Source organism: Hevea brasiliensis, chromosome 4, assembly GCF_030052815.1.
Source record: "Hevea brasiliensis isolate MT/VB/25A 57/8 chromosome 4, ASM3005281v1, whole genome shotgun sequence".
NCBI lineage: Eukaryota > Viridiplantae > Streptophyta > Magnoliopsida > Malpighiales > Euphorbiaceae > Hevea > Hevea brasiliensis.
Window position 1 is genome coordinate 18,568,708 of NC_079496.1, and position 15,078 is coordinate 18,583,785.

General features: G+C 35.2%; 1 protein-coding gene and 2 long non-coding RNA genes across 3 annotated transcripts; all 3 read right to left on the reverse strand.

Annotated features, from left to right (window-relative positions):
- Positions 1-5,749: 5,749 nt before the first annotated feature.
- On the reverse strand, positions 5,750-6,721 carry LOC131179546 (uncharacterized). Its single transcript, XM_058146426.1, has 3 exons — positions 6,440-6,721; positions 6,203-6,307; positions 5,750-6,088 (listed from the first exon to the last, which is right to left on the reverse strand). Exons 1-3 carry the CDS (start codon positions 6,644-6,646, stop codon positions 5,765-5,767), a joined length of 636 nt encoding a protein of 211 aa, XP_058002409.1. The 5' UTR covers positions 6,647-6,721; the 3' UTR covers positions 5,750-5,764.
- Positions 6,722-11,232: 4,511 nt separating this feature from the next.
- LOC131179547 (uncharacterized) lies at positions 11,233-12,649 on the reverse strand. Its single transcript, XR_009148440.1, has 3 exons — positions 12,442-12,649; positions 11,731-11,795; positions 11,233-11,406 (listed from the first exon to the last, which is right to left on the reverse strand). It is a non-coding gene; the product is annotated as an uncharacterized LOC131179547 (long non-coding RNA).
- Positions 12,650-13,415: 766 nt separating this feature from the next.
- On the reverse strand, positions 13,416-14,334 carry LOC131179548 (uncharacterized). The gene is made up of 3 exons (XR_009148441.1): positions 14,109-14,334; positions 13,559-13,620; positions 13,416-13,461 (listed from the first exon to the last, which is right to left on the reverse strand). It is a non-coding gene; the product is annotated as an uncharacterized LOC131179548 (long non-coding RNA).
- Positions 14,335-15,078: the final 744 nt, after the last annotated feature.

Sequence of the window (15,078 nt, forward strand, 5' to 3'; positions counted from 1 at the left end):
TTCCAATTGGTTTTGTAATAGGCAAACTAATGACAGAAGGTATACGAGACATTCTTCCTATGTCAACAGTACTGGATGTTGAGGAATCATCTGAAAACCTAAGGCTTCTGTTAAAGCTAAGGCTGACTCTTCCATCGTCATACTGGGTTATTTGCCTAAGTTGAACGTTTGGCTCAACTATTTTTGAAGATTCTGGTTCTACTGCACCTTCTAAAATCCATTCTTCTGGTAGGGTTATGTCCTTCCATTGGATAGATCTAGGGATTACAGTGTTGGATTTTGTAAGATCAGTTTGTAAAAGCAAAGTTTCTCCTCTTTTATTTTGAAACTTATGTTTTGTGGCAAAAGCAGAAACCATGGCTTTGTAATGAATTTTGTAAATCAGTGCAAGAGGAATAGATCCTTCAAGCATTTTGTAATTGTGAGTTTTGATTTGTAAAACAAGGGTTTTTGTAATATTATTGTCGTTTAAGGAAACAGTAAAATTTGGATAGCAATCAAAAGATATTGGTCCACTGCATAAACTAGACTCGACTGAACTAAGCAAGGAGTCCTAGAAGTTTATGAACCTAGTATCTCTAAGGACTGCTAGGATTGAGGTGTTCAACCCTTCTTTTGTAAACGGTTTAATTCCAACTTGGACTAAACCTATATGGATGTATTTGTATTGTTTTTCACTGTGTTTTTGTAAGGATTTTTGAGACAGAAGAGAAATCGTCTCAAAGGGTTTTGTAATCTGAAGATCTCTTTCTTCAGTTTTGATTGTGAAATCAGTTTTGAAAAAATTGAGTTTTGTAGTCTGATAGATCTGATCCTTTTGTAGTCACCATGGATTTTGTAAGTGGGCTACCTCTCACCCGGAAGAAACATGATGCAGCATGGGTGATAGTTGACAGATTGACAAAGTCAGCACACTTTCTGCCAGTTAGGACTGACTACTCACTGGAGAAGTTAGCAGAATTGTATATCAGTGAGATAGTTAGACTGCATGGAATTCCACTTTCCATCATATCTGATCGAGACCCAAGGTTTACATCGAGATTTTGGAAGAAGTTGCATGAATCCTTGGGTACACAACTCCATTTCAGCACAGCTTTCCATCCTCAGACGGATGGGCAATCTGAAAGAGTAATCCAGGTAAACAATTGAAACCCATGAAATTGATACAAATATAGAATTGAAATGATAACAATAACGTGAAATACTTGTCAGGTCCTTGAGGATATGCTGAGGAGTTGTGTCATTGAGTTTGAGGGAAGTTGGGATAGATATCTCCCACTGGCAGAATTCGCATACAACAATAGCTATCAAGCTAGCATCCAAATGGCCCCATATGAAGCACTGTATGGGAGAAAATGTAGAACTCCAGTGTGCTGGACTAAATTGGGCGAAGACAAACTGGTAGGGCCAGACCTGGTGAAATCAATCAAAGCCAACTTAAAGGTTGCCTCAGACAGACAGAAATCTTATGCCGACCTGAAGAGGAAAGAAATAGAATATGTGGTTGGCGACAAAGTGTTCCTCAAGGTGTCACCATGGAAGAAAGTGTTGAGGTTTGGAAGAAAAGGTAAGTTGAGCCCTAGGTTTATTGGCCCATATGAAGTTATTGAACGTGTGGGTCCAGTGGCCTATAGGCTAGCTTTACCTCCAGAGCTGGACAAGATCCACAATGTGTTCCATGTATCCATGCTCAGAAGATACCGCTCAGACCCTTCACATGTCATCTCCAGAGAAGAAATTGAAATACAACCGGATTTGACATATGAAGAAGAACCTCTACGGATCCTAGCTCGGGAAGTGAAAGAGTTGAGGAACAAACAGATTCCATTGGTGAAAGTGCTTTGGAGGCACCACAACACCGAGGAAGCAACTTGGGAAAGTGAAGAGACGATGAGGCAACAGTTCCCTCAACTGTTTGCATCAGGTAAATTTCGAGGACGAAATTTAAATTAGAGGGGAAGAGTTGTAACACCCTCCCGGTAACCACTCCGTACATTCTACTGTTCCGGTGACCGGTGTCGGTCCGGACAGCTAGAACGTCCGGAAAAATATTAAAATTAAAGTTGGGAACCATAATTAACTCAAATATTAATAAGAAACACTTAGTAAAAATTTTAGAAATAAAATACAACCAAGCAAAACGAGCCGGTGCCCAAGCGATGGGTAACCGAAGGGAAGTTGCGGTTCTCGCAACGAGGAGCCCTAGACCCGGGGAAAAAATTATAAAATAATTTTTGGGACTCCAGAGAAGGGTAATTGAGGTTCCCATGGCATTAGAATGCCAAGAAAATACCGAAAAAAATTTTTCAATCGGTACAGACGATTTTGACCCGTTAAGCCAAACGGAGGGCATTTTGGTCATTTCGCCTTTCGAGGTGATTTTTGGCCGACTTGTCCAGTTGAGTAAATAATTAATATGACATAAAATATGAATTAATGTTGATGAAAAATTTATTAAAAATGAGAAATGAAAATAAGAAAACAAAAGTAAGAAGAAAAGTAAGTAAATGGGAATTATGATGTCATTAAGAAAAACTATGACCAATCAAAATTTAGCCATTATTTGACTAACTAATAAAGAGATAAAAGAAGACCTAAACAATTAAAAAAACCAGCTGCTTTCTTCTTCTTCTTCTTCCTTAAAAACGTGATCCTCTCTTCTTCCTCCCTCCATGAAAATTTTCTTTCATTACCTCCATTTCCCATGAGTTTCCACCACTAAACCCTAACCCCTTTCATTAAACCTTGACCATATCACTTGGAGAAGCTTTTGGCAGCCAAGGAAAGGAAGAAAAGTGAGGTTTAGGGCTTTGGAAATTCTGCCCAAACAAGGCTAGTGCACTTATACCCATTAAACTCTTTAATTCCATGATTTTGGACTTGAACTTAGTAAGATTTGTAGTTTAAATGAACAAAAAACCTATGGGTATGAACACTTCAATTTCGGCAGCCCTAAGAAGAACCAATAAGGGAGTGTTTTGAATGTTTTTAATGGACTTAGCATGAGTTGGAGATTGTATTTAAGTTATATAATTACCTAGATGTTTAACTAGGGTGCTAAAGGAGGTTTATGGGTAAATTGCCTTGGACATTAGGGTTTTGAGGCATGAAAAAGTGACTTGGCTGACCAACCTATTAAAGAACACTCTAATGGTCAATAAGTGACCATTTTGGATATGTTGACCATAATTAGAACTGAAAAATGGTAGGGTAAAGTGAAAGTGAAATCTGCCCTAGACAAGAAAGATAGGACTGAAAATTCAGTCCTTTTGCACAGCCATAACTTGGGCTGTGTTAGTCCAATTGGTGTTTGGCCAATTGGACATGAAACTAGGCTTATAATGGCACATTTTTGCTGAAGAAACCATGCCCAAAAGACCAAATCAAAAGGGTCAAAACTCAGCCACAATCCGGATACCCTGCACTGAATTCTGCAGAATTTGCCAAATGAACAGTAACTGTTCATTTGGCCATAACTCACTGTAGATTTGGTCAATTGGCCTGAAATTTTTATAGCAACAAGTAAAGACATAGACAAACAACTTTCATGAGGAACCTACCCCAAATTATGGCCAGAACCCATTCAACCAAGTGACTCAAGTTACTGTTCATGCACTGTAGATATGGTAAATTTCTGCAGAATGCATATCCGGACAGCTTGGGTTTTTGAGCCATATCTGGAGCTACAAAACTCCAAATAGAGTGATTCAAAAAAGGAAATTCAACTAGACAAAATAAGGAACAACTTTCATGTTTTACATTTCTTCAAATTCCAACAGTAACAGTGTCCAATGGAACAGTAAAGTTGACTCACCAAAACTGAAATTTTCTGCTTGTGTGGGTTACACTTTGAAATGGTATTAACACTTAATGCCAACAAGTTTTAAACACCAAATGTGGTATGTTGGGAGTGCCAAAGGCAATGTACACATTTTTATTCCAAAAGTCAACATTTTTGTTGACCAATGATGAATAGTGACACAAAAAAAGTTGAAATTCACAAATTGACAAATTTAAGAGTTTCAAATGCCCTAGTATATCTAACAAGATTGGTTTGGATAGTTTGGCATGCCAATAGGGTTCAGTTAGCAGTACTGCACATGGCAAAAATGCCATTCTGTGATTTCATGGCTTTTAGCCATTCTGACTTTGTATTGAGACTTGGCCTTGTGCCTGATATTATTTACAGCTTGTTAGCCGCTCATGCACACCTGGAGATACATATGTGACCGATGGTGTGGCCCGAGGTACTAGGTACCCAAAGTGCGCTTACGTTATCCACCGATCGCCTAGTGTAGGTTACTTGGGCAACCAAATGAATGAAATGAACCAAGTTATTGAATTAATGTATATATAATCATACCAAACAAATGAATCATACACATTCACTATATATTTTTTTTCTTGCTATTTTCTTTTATTTTATTATTGCACCACTAAGCATTATTGCTTAGCGCGTTGCTTTTGCCACGCGTAGGTACTGGAGATCCTGATCGTAAGCCCAGTAGACCTCAGACTGGGTGAGTCCATCCGGCAGTTCTGCTTAGTGTCCGTGTCACCTCGTCACCTGCAGTGCATTGGTAGGACACTAGATGTCATTTTGTCATTTTGTAATTAACTTTTTATTTTCTCATATGCATTTGGGATTTATGTAATGTATTTTGAGGTTCATGTAAATAATAAAGATTTATGGTCATGTATGGTATTAAATTGAGCATTTAATGGTTGTTTATATATGAGAACCCTGAGAAAGGGATGTTTTGAGAAATGAAAAGGTTGTTGAGACCTGAAATTGACAAATTATTGAGATATTGATATTGAGTTTTATTGATGATATTGGAGTTGAGAATGAATAAAATAGTATATTGGAAGTGTTTTTAACAGTTCCAAGAAGCTGCTTCTCTATTTTTAGCCGGTACTCCGCCGGATTTTTCTTAAAATCTTCGGAACCTCAAATGAATAATACTTTTGATAAATAGTTAAAATAAATCATATTTCATAAATTAACTTCAAAAGCATCACTACAAGAAAAAAGGAGATTTGAAACCGAATATTCGGTTTCAAATCAGTTAAAATCGGTTTCTAAATACATTTAGAAACCGATTTGAAACCGAAATATTCAGTTTTAAATCCGCAAGTTTCTAAATGAATTTGAAACGGAAAATGGCGTCCGTTTCAAATTCTGAATCTATTTTCAAACCACTATTCCGTTTCAAATTTAGAAACCGCATATATTCGGTTTCAAATTCCGTTTTAATTTAAAAACTGATATTTCGGTTTCAATTTTTTTGAAACAGAAATTCCGTTGCAAATCGGTTTCTAAATTCTGAAACCGAGTTGTTGGATTAGAAACGGAAAAATTCGCTTTAATCCGTTTCAAATTACTAGTAGAAAATTTTTATTTTTTATTTAATATATTATTTCTGTATTGAAGCATATAATATAATATTAATTTTAAATGCTCAATATCATAATATTTATAATATCAGCTATCAAATATCAAATATCACCAATATTATATATAAATATGACAGTTGAAGGGTTATGACAATAATATACTATATGGAAAAATAAAATATCATAATAACAAAAAAAAGCTACTTGTCATCAACAAGATAATCACTCATCACCACTATCAGCCTCTCTACCATCGTCTTGATGAGTCGCATGTGGAGTTGGGGTCAGAATCATGCACTGCATCATTTGTGACATCATGTTTTGCATCATTTGTTGCATGCGCTCCTCCAATGTCTGCTCACGTTGTCTATATCTCTCCTCTAGCATCAACTCGCGTTGTCGATCTCTCCTCCATTGCAACCAAACTATCCTTGAGCGTTGCAATAGTCTGATGCAATTGTTGAATCTCTTCCTGCATTGCCTCTGACTGAGCACAATAGGATGCAGTAGAAGATGATCCATGTGATGAGCTAGGGTAAAAAATTGATGCTTGAGATCCAATGCCATAAACCCTGTTCTTCTTCTCCCCCCCCACAACTTGATAATATAGTGCGACCTCATCTACAATAGGAGGGTCACTGCACCCCTCTTGTGGTTGAGACGACTGCTCCTTAAGCGCCAAAAATGCATCCTGCATAAGTCAATACACATATTTTAAATTTATTTTTCTTGGCAATTGAATAAACAAACTCACTTATTCATTTTTTTCATATAATTGAAAGACATAAAATACTTGTTCACTTACCTTAATTGATTGCGCTCGTGAATCAACCATATCGGAGGTGCCTTTCCTAGTGTGGGTCTTATGGAAAAGTTCATAAGGAAAAGGTCTTCGGCCAAGCTGGGCTTCCTGAAAAGATATAATGATTTTAGTGATGTTTATAATAATGTTCGATTATTTGCTACTAATATGTAGACAGACAATAACAAAACTAGTAAATATGAAATCATTACCATCCTATAGTAAATATGAAATCATTACCATTCTATCTGCGTGAGTAGCATGTGAAACTGAACCCCCTGTGTGTCTAGAGATGCCTGCCCCAACTCCCCCTATCTCACTACAACGGTTAGCAGTGAATTGATGGCTCTTGGCTTTAAACTCTGGGCTACTCCATGCCTCCTTCCATTTTTGCATTGTACTATTAGGCACGATGACCTTGGATTTTCCTTTCCTGACATTGCACATTAGGGCCTTATAGCGCTCTGCAGCCTTACGCCTCCAAGCTTCCTTTACTAGTGGAGTCACCTCTTGCCAATCAAAGTATTTATTGTATAATATATATAAAAATTAAGAAAGTTGTATTTGTATTAGAATATTTTATAAATATATTGTCAGCATTTGCACTAAATTTTTGACAATCCAACATATTTATTAGGTATTAATTGCACTGTTTAAAACACTTCATATATTCTCCACAATAAATAACATCCACCCCAACTACAACAACTCACAACAATATATATTTTCAATATCACACAAGTTGTACATATAGATCATTTAAGCATTAATATACTTCAATTGTGTTCTTTTACATTAATTCACAAATTCTCATCACTTAAATGATATTTGTTCATAACATTCTTTTTTGAGGTTTCATAAACTATGCAAATTAGTTATCTGATAGCTAATATTTAAATATTTATTTTATTACTTGAAATTCATCCCAAGAAACTCTTTTGTTTCAGCGTGATAGTTTTCCAACAAAGGTGCCCCTCTGGTCCATCCTCTCCTTGAAGATATTCTTCATCTTCTTAGCACATTCCTCGATGGATGTAACCTGTACAAAAGAAAGACAAAGAAATATATTGATTTTATGTAAATGTAGAAACACAAGATTTCAATTCCCAATGATATTAAATAAAAAATAATAGATAAATTTAATTAATTTTAAATACTTACGTGCCATTAATGAGCTTTATTCTTTTCTTTCTTCCAAATGTAGTGAGTGATAGGCCATCCATCGATGATATTGGTGCTGCCCCAACTGAATGACCTTCATGACCAGAGGTTGATCCAATTGCAGGCTCAGAAGATGGGGTAATAGGTGGTGGCGGTGGCGGTGGAGGTATAGCTCGATGTCGTGTTGAAGCAAGAGACCCTCTGGATCTCGTGCCACCTCCCTGGATCGTGAAGGAACCCGAGGCTGACCACTCGTAGATTGGTCTAGTTGATCATTGGGCTCATCCCGCATGTAATCGCCTTGACTGTGAATGACCCAACAAACCTCCCCTGCGACCGCTGCCTCGCATCCTGCATAAATAATTGTATTAATTAGTTAGCTTCATTCAACTTATGATACATAATACAGATGAAATTAGTTAGAGTTTATACTTCAAGTTTAGAAATATAAATTCATTAAGAGAAATACCTAATTCTAATTAGTATCACTATCATATACATCATCGCATTCCTCATCACTTTCTGAGTCCAATTCAAGCTCTTCTTCATCTTCAACATCCTCTTCATTAATTTCAACTAGTACACCGCTTTGATCATTCAAGTATTGTTGTTGATCATCATCATCGCCAATTTGAATCAAAGTGACTTCCATTTCATCTTATTGAAATTTTTCTTCCCTTTCATGTTGGGTTGTGTCATTCAATTTATCATTAATATCAATAACAGATCTCGCTTTGATTTTGAACACAGCCCACCAATCATCCTTGTCACGTTTTAAGCTTGGATATATGGAATAATTCACCTGAGAAGATTGGATAGCAAGAACAAATGGTACATACCTATTGAAGGATCTTTTATGATTAATATCCACAAGTTTATATTTTGAATGAATGTTTTTTCCCACTTTTGGTGTTGGATCAAACCAATCACATTTAAACAATACAGCTTCTTTTGATTGGTAATCCATGGTACTCCAATCGTAGCACTTCAATTAATTGTCCATAGTAGTCACTTTCATTAGTAATGTAATTAGTACCCTTGATACATACCCCACTGTTCATCTTTTCACTATGAGAAACATAAACTTTATTTTGAAATTTATAACAATTAACTACATAACTATTGTAGCACATAACACTTCTTAATGGACCCTTTGATAGATCCTTTAAAAACTGGCTTGATATATTGTTGGAGGGATTGTGAACATATTTATTGAACCACTTATCAAATTCACGCTCTAGTTTCTCATCAACTTGTTTATCATTGATATTTGGATTGGCCATGTGTAACTCATTAACAAAAATGCTGCACACAATGAAAATAGTTAATTACATGTTTGGAATCAATAATGGCATTGCAACAATTATAATAATTGAATATTAGAAAAACTTACTCAATGTACGGTTTTACTTCTATACAATTCAACAAGATGTACATTTGTGCTACTTGAAATTCTTCTTCTATGAGATATATAATCTTTCCTTTTCCTAGTGGCCTACCGGAATGAGTGAAAACTGATAAATTCCCTAGATGTTCATCCATATGTTCGACAACATCATTATTGCATGGAACCTTTCGATGCCTTGTGTTGACATGCGGTTCGAAATAATGAGTGTAGAATGACGATGCTTCTTCTACTAAGTATGTATTGCATATGGAACCTTCCACTTTAGCTTTATTTTTCACATTATTTTTTAACTTCCTAAGGTACCTATACCACTTACTATTTAGTCATAACAAGGTTTTTAATTCTCCATATAATGACAACATGCAATAATATATTAAACTAGTTACCTCTCAAATGGATACATCCACCGATATTGTACTGGCCAGCAATCCATGCTTCATAAGCTAAATGCACTGGGAGATGTTCCATGGAGTCAAAGAAACTTGGAGGGAATATACACTCTAGTTTACATACTATTATAGGAATCTCTTCATCGAGCTATAACATGTCTTCTTCTCTGAGTGTTGTTAAAGTTAACTCTCTAAAGTAATTACTCAATTCAGTCAATGCCTGCCACACATTGTGGAAGCAATTCCCTGAATGCTATTGTGAGTAATCTCTGCATAAAGACGTGACAATCATGGCTTTTCATCCCAAACAACTTCAGTTTTGTATGTCTATACACCTACCCATGTTTAACACATAACCATATGGGAATCAAAGAATTTTAAGCCATTCACACAACAATACTTTTGATTGTTTGTCTAATGTGTAACATGCTTTAGGGTACTTTCCTATTGCCATATTCCTCTCCAACTCAGTCGGTGACAAAACTCTTTCAAATCTTCTCTTGATTTTGCATTGTCCTTCGTCTTCCCTTCAACATTCATCACAAGATTAAAAATATTTTCAAATACATTTTTCTATATGCATGACATCCAAGTTGTGGCGAACCATGTAAGAACTCCAATATCGCAAATCCCCAAAAATGCTCAGTCGATGCCAACCCGTGTTTTTGCTTTGCAACCGTTATTCTCATCTGCACTCCATATCCGTGACACACATTAATCCTAGATGTTCTATTTGTTCTAAAATTTCCTCACCGATAGAATGGGGAGCACTTTTTGTAATCTCTTGTTCTTTCTAAAAGCAATTTTATTCCGTCAAAGGATGGTTAGTGGTAAGAATTTACGGTGATTGTCAAACCATGATTGTTTACCACCCTTTGTCAATGTGAATGCATCCGAATCGTCCCTACAATATGGACAAGCGGCCTTCACGTGTGCTCCAACCGGATAACATTGAATATGCAGGAAATCACTTATTGTCCATAATAACGCAACCCTCATATTAAAATTATTCTTCTTTGATGCATCATATGTCTCAACTCCAACTTCCCACAATCGCTTCAACTCTGCAATAAGGGTGTAAGTACACATCCAATTTGTCTTTTGGGTTTCTCGGACCAGAACTAGTACCTTTAGGAACATATACTCTTCCTTCATACATAACCAAGGAGGCAAATTGTAAGGAGTGACAATGACTCGCCAAGATGAATATTGTTGTCCAGACTGACCGAATGGTTGAAACCCATCGGTGCACAGTCCTAGCCTTACATTCGAACCTCAAGAAGAAATGAAGGATGTGTTTTATTAAAATGCTTCCATGTAGTTGCATCCGAACAATGACACATTACCCCATCTTCATGGTCATGCTCAAGATGCCATCTCATTTCTTTTCTTTGTTGCATTCAAGCATATAATCTTTGCAATCTGGTGAGAGGAAAGTAGTACATTTTCTTATGTGGCACATTGGTTTGAAAATTAGAAGCGCTCGACTATGTCGTTTGAACCGTGGATGGTCACAAAATTTGCAATTCGTTAACTCACTATCTTCAAACCAATATAACATACATCCATTAGTACAACAATGAATCTTCTCAATGTAGGCCCAATGCTTGAACCAACTTCTTCGTCAGTAAAAGTTTTCATCATTAAATTTTCATCCAGGTAACACCTCTTTCATAAGTTGACAAATGTCATCAAAACACCTTTCTCGACAAATGATGTTACGCCTTGATGTTCAACATCCTTGCAACAACCGAGAGTCGAATGGCTTTCACAACCTGGCCACACCTCTTGATTAACAGCTTGCAACATGTCATACAATTTTTGAGCTGATGGATTTGGAGGCTCCTCCATTACATCCTGAAAGAAATCAGACTCGCATCCATTACCATTTGCTCATAGGTATTGCTTGTGCTATTATCAACCTCTTGAGCAGACTCGCTATCATAACATTTATGTTTTGACTATCAATATTACTTGTGCGGGGTTCCCATGTAGAATCCATTTATAATAATATGGCACAAATCCATGCTTCATCAAATGTAACCGAATTGTATTCTCATCAAGATAATTACGATTCTGACACTTTCGATGATTACATGGACACTTCAGTTTATCCCCATCCATCCACTCTGGATGTTGCTTAGCAAATGTTATGAATTGTTCAATACCTTCTATGAATTCTGAGGTCAATAGACCATCTTTTAACCTAGCATACATCCATCTCCGATCTGATCCCATTTTCCTAATAGCTGTGTAATAATTAAGTGAATATTAGTAATGATATGTCATATATCAGAATTACATCATATCCCCAATCATGCGTTGAAAGGTAAGGCCCTAACCCAATTAGAATTGTATCATCTCTACCAATAACAGACAGATAATGACATGTCATATATTTGTAAAAATTCTAGCAGCATCTCCCATTAGTTCTCCAAGTGCACAACATAAAATTTGCACCCAGAGAACAATGAGAGATGTTACAAAATTTCTACAAATAGAAAAAATTATCACCTCAAAAATTGATATGCATGCATCTACAAATTAAAACGCCATATTAAAATATTACTTACCTGTGTGATACTGAAAGCAAGGGACAAAATAACGAGAGATAGTGACCAAAAGAGAATGAGACAGACTGTAGTTAAAAAAAAAAAAAAAAAAAGAAATTCCGTCAGTAAATTATTGTATAAAATTCATTTATGAAATCATACAATCATACAAATGATTTCCCAGGCTGTATTCTACTGCTTGTATTCTATGATGTTAATATGTCAGTATTCAGGTTAATTATACTAATGGCTACCAAACTCGAAGATTAATTTTATATTAGTCATGTGATTGGCAAAGAATTATATCATAAAACTTAAATTTTGTTTCAACTTCGGTACTCTCACATATCCTAATTGTATGCAATTTATCAAAACCAAATGTGTAAATGAATGCTTCATGGTTCATGACAGCATTCCCGTGAGACTTTTCCAAGAATCTGGATGTTGTACCAAATTGAAACAAAACTAAAGTTGCATGCATGGCCTAATTACAAGAAGTAAAAGTTATATGATAAAAATGAAACTAAATTATAGTTAAATAACCATTTGTACAATTAACTCGTCAATAACCAGTTATCCAGAATTTGAAACAACAAAATTTTAACACTTCCTGAGAATTGTCAATCACTTATCACACAGAAATACTAGGTTAAACAGAGAGGGGGAAGGGGGGGGGGGGTGTGGTGGGTTTGGGCGGGGAGGAATGATGTGGTGCCGGAAATAAACAAATACCTGGCTTCTCTAAGATTCTCTACGCGGATGCCAAATCCATATGCTGTCTTTCCAATAATGCGGTCTCTGGTAGCTGCATAACAATGGAACTATTTAATTGATTACAGCATTCAACGATATATTTAAAACAGTTCACCTCTGATAAGGATAAACCAATGTTAGTGAGATAAATTACACTCAAAAACCATAAACTGGACCAACACTTGTCATTAATATTCTCTCCAAAAGTTTTCATTAAAATTAGTAACAGAATGTTTTTTTTTTTTTTTTTTTTTTTTAACTAAAGTTAGATACTCAAAACAACTTATTTCATATCAAGAGAGAGAGAGAGATGTTAACTTTAACACAAGGGAATAAAGGATATTAGATGTATTGAGAGAAGTAAATTCCCACAAAGAAAGGCAGGATAATAAAAAATAATAACATAAAATATGTTCTATAGATTCACAAGCACACTGTATGAATGTACATATATACAAACACATCTGTGTAACTTGCATAAACATACATGCATTATACAATTGCCCAAGTATCTTAAGGCAGCTAGATAGCACATTAAACCACTGAACACTAGCATTAGAAGGCAGGCACTCATCACATTGAATTTTGTTTCCTAATCAGCTTATTGTACTATAGATTTCTGATCAGAATCTAAAGCAAGACTGAGAAGAAAATTCTAATGTCTCGCTTTCATACCTGGTAAATAATCCAAAATTGCGTACATATTTTATTATATTTCATTCTTCACACCACCGAACTTTGATTCAACATGCAAATGAGTAATGATGTGTGGTAATTTTCAGTAGGAAACTCTTGATAAATTCTCCATTCATACATCTTACTTACGAATAGGTTATGATTGATAATTTTGAACCATTTCAGATTAATTCTTGCAGTTAGAAATAGAAACAGACAACATACGAGCAAAGAAAGCGTAGATAGAAATGACTTGACATAAAAAGTGAAATGGCGATCTACAATCATTCTTGAAATCCTTGCAATTGGTCTTGGTACAGAGTCCTTTAACCAAACAATAAAAACCGTATATTTATTAAATTAAACTGCAAAACACTATCCCAGAAGAAAGAACTGAGTAAAGGAGACAAATTAAACTTACAGGCACCAGATTAGTTCCTGCTTCAACACCATCCTTCCCAACCTTCCATGTTGTTTGAATAACTATTTTGCGTAACCAAAAATGCCCATTAACAATGCAAAATTGAAGCTTTCTTGTAGTTTGCTTAAATTAGTAGCACATCGTAAACACAAATCACTCGCTAGAAAAATTAGGAACTTCTAAACAAAGATAATATGCCACTAATTGGTGGAGTAATTTGACCTTTTCGTAAGAACCATGTAGCTCATTACCTAACAATTGATCAAAAACCTATGAAATCAACCCATATACAAAATATTTAAAGCAGGCTTATTGAATTAATTATTGTTCAATAACATATGAATCTGGTTCATCTTGCTAATAAAATCATTAACTAATAAAATTGTGATGAAAATAAGGACGCCTCACCAAATAACAAATTTATCCATGCCAATACTACCAAAACAGTTCAAGCAGAAAGTGAGATTATGTTAAAACAAATGAATTCAAAACAGTAATATTAAACTCAACGTCCAATGACAGATAAAATAAAAGGAAGACAATGGCAGACCTTTAAAGAAATCAAACTGAGCGGCGAAGACGACGGGAGCGCACCTAGAATTGCGAGGTGTGGGCTTGAGAAGTCGAAATTTCGGAAGGAGAAGTGATTGCTGGTTGAGTTTTAGAAAGGAAGCAGAGGAAAGAAACCGGGAATGGGTTGTCAGTGTTAGAGTTGTGGCACAAATCTTAAACCGCCAATGGAAGTTTCTAAGGAATTAAAACCAAAACCCTAATCAACGGAACAGTAAATGTAACCGCAGATACTCTGTACTATTAAACCAAAAATTCAAAACCCACTGCAGTAGCTTCACATGGAAACAAAAAAAAAAAAAAAAAAAACAGAGATCTGTCAACCGTGGAATGAACCCTTGGTTTAGGAAAAGATGGAAGAGAAGACGCAAAGGTATGTTAACTGAAAAGTGAAAATTCAAGTACTCACCTGCGAAAAGCACCGACGAATTGCTTCAGTGATGCGGCTTCGAAGACAGTGACAGCGAGGGAATGGGAAGAAAGAGGTAAGAGGGAGCTGGGGCTTTGGGGAAGGGGGATAGGTTTGTTAAGGTCACCTATCCTTAAAACTACGTAGTTTTATGTAATTTAGCACTCTCATTTAAAAAAAAAATTTCTATTTTATTTGTTATTTTATAAAATTATGAAAATATTAATTATTTTTTAACTTTACTTTAATTATTATTATTCTCAATATATTTATTTTTTTCACATATTTTTACATTTCAATGATATTATAAAGAAATTTTAATTAATTTTTAATATTATTTTTATAAAAATATTTATCCAATAATTTTTTAATTCTTATAAAAAATTTTAAAAATTATTGACATAGAATGGAGCTAGTATTAAATTAGTATTTACTTGTAAATATTTTTTTATTTTTATAAATATAATTAATTATTGATTTAAATTATTTTAATAGCGTAAGTTTATGAAAGACATTTCTCTAGAATGGTATAAAAAATTAA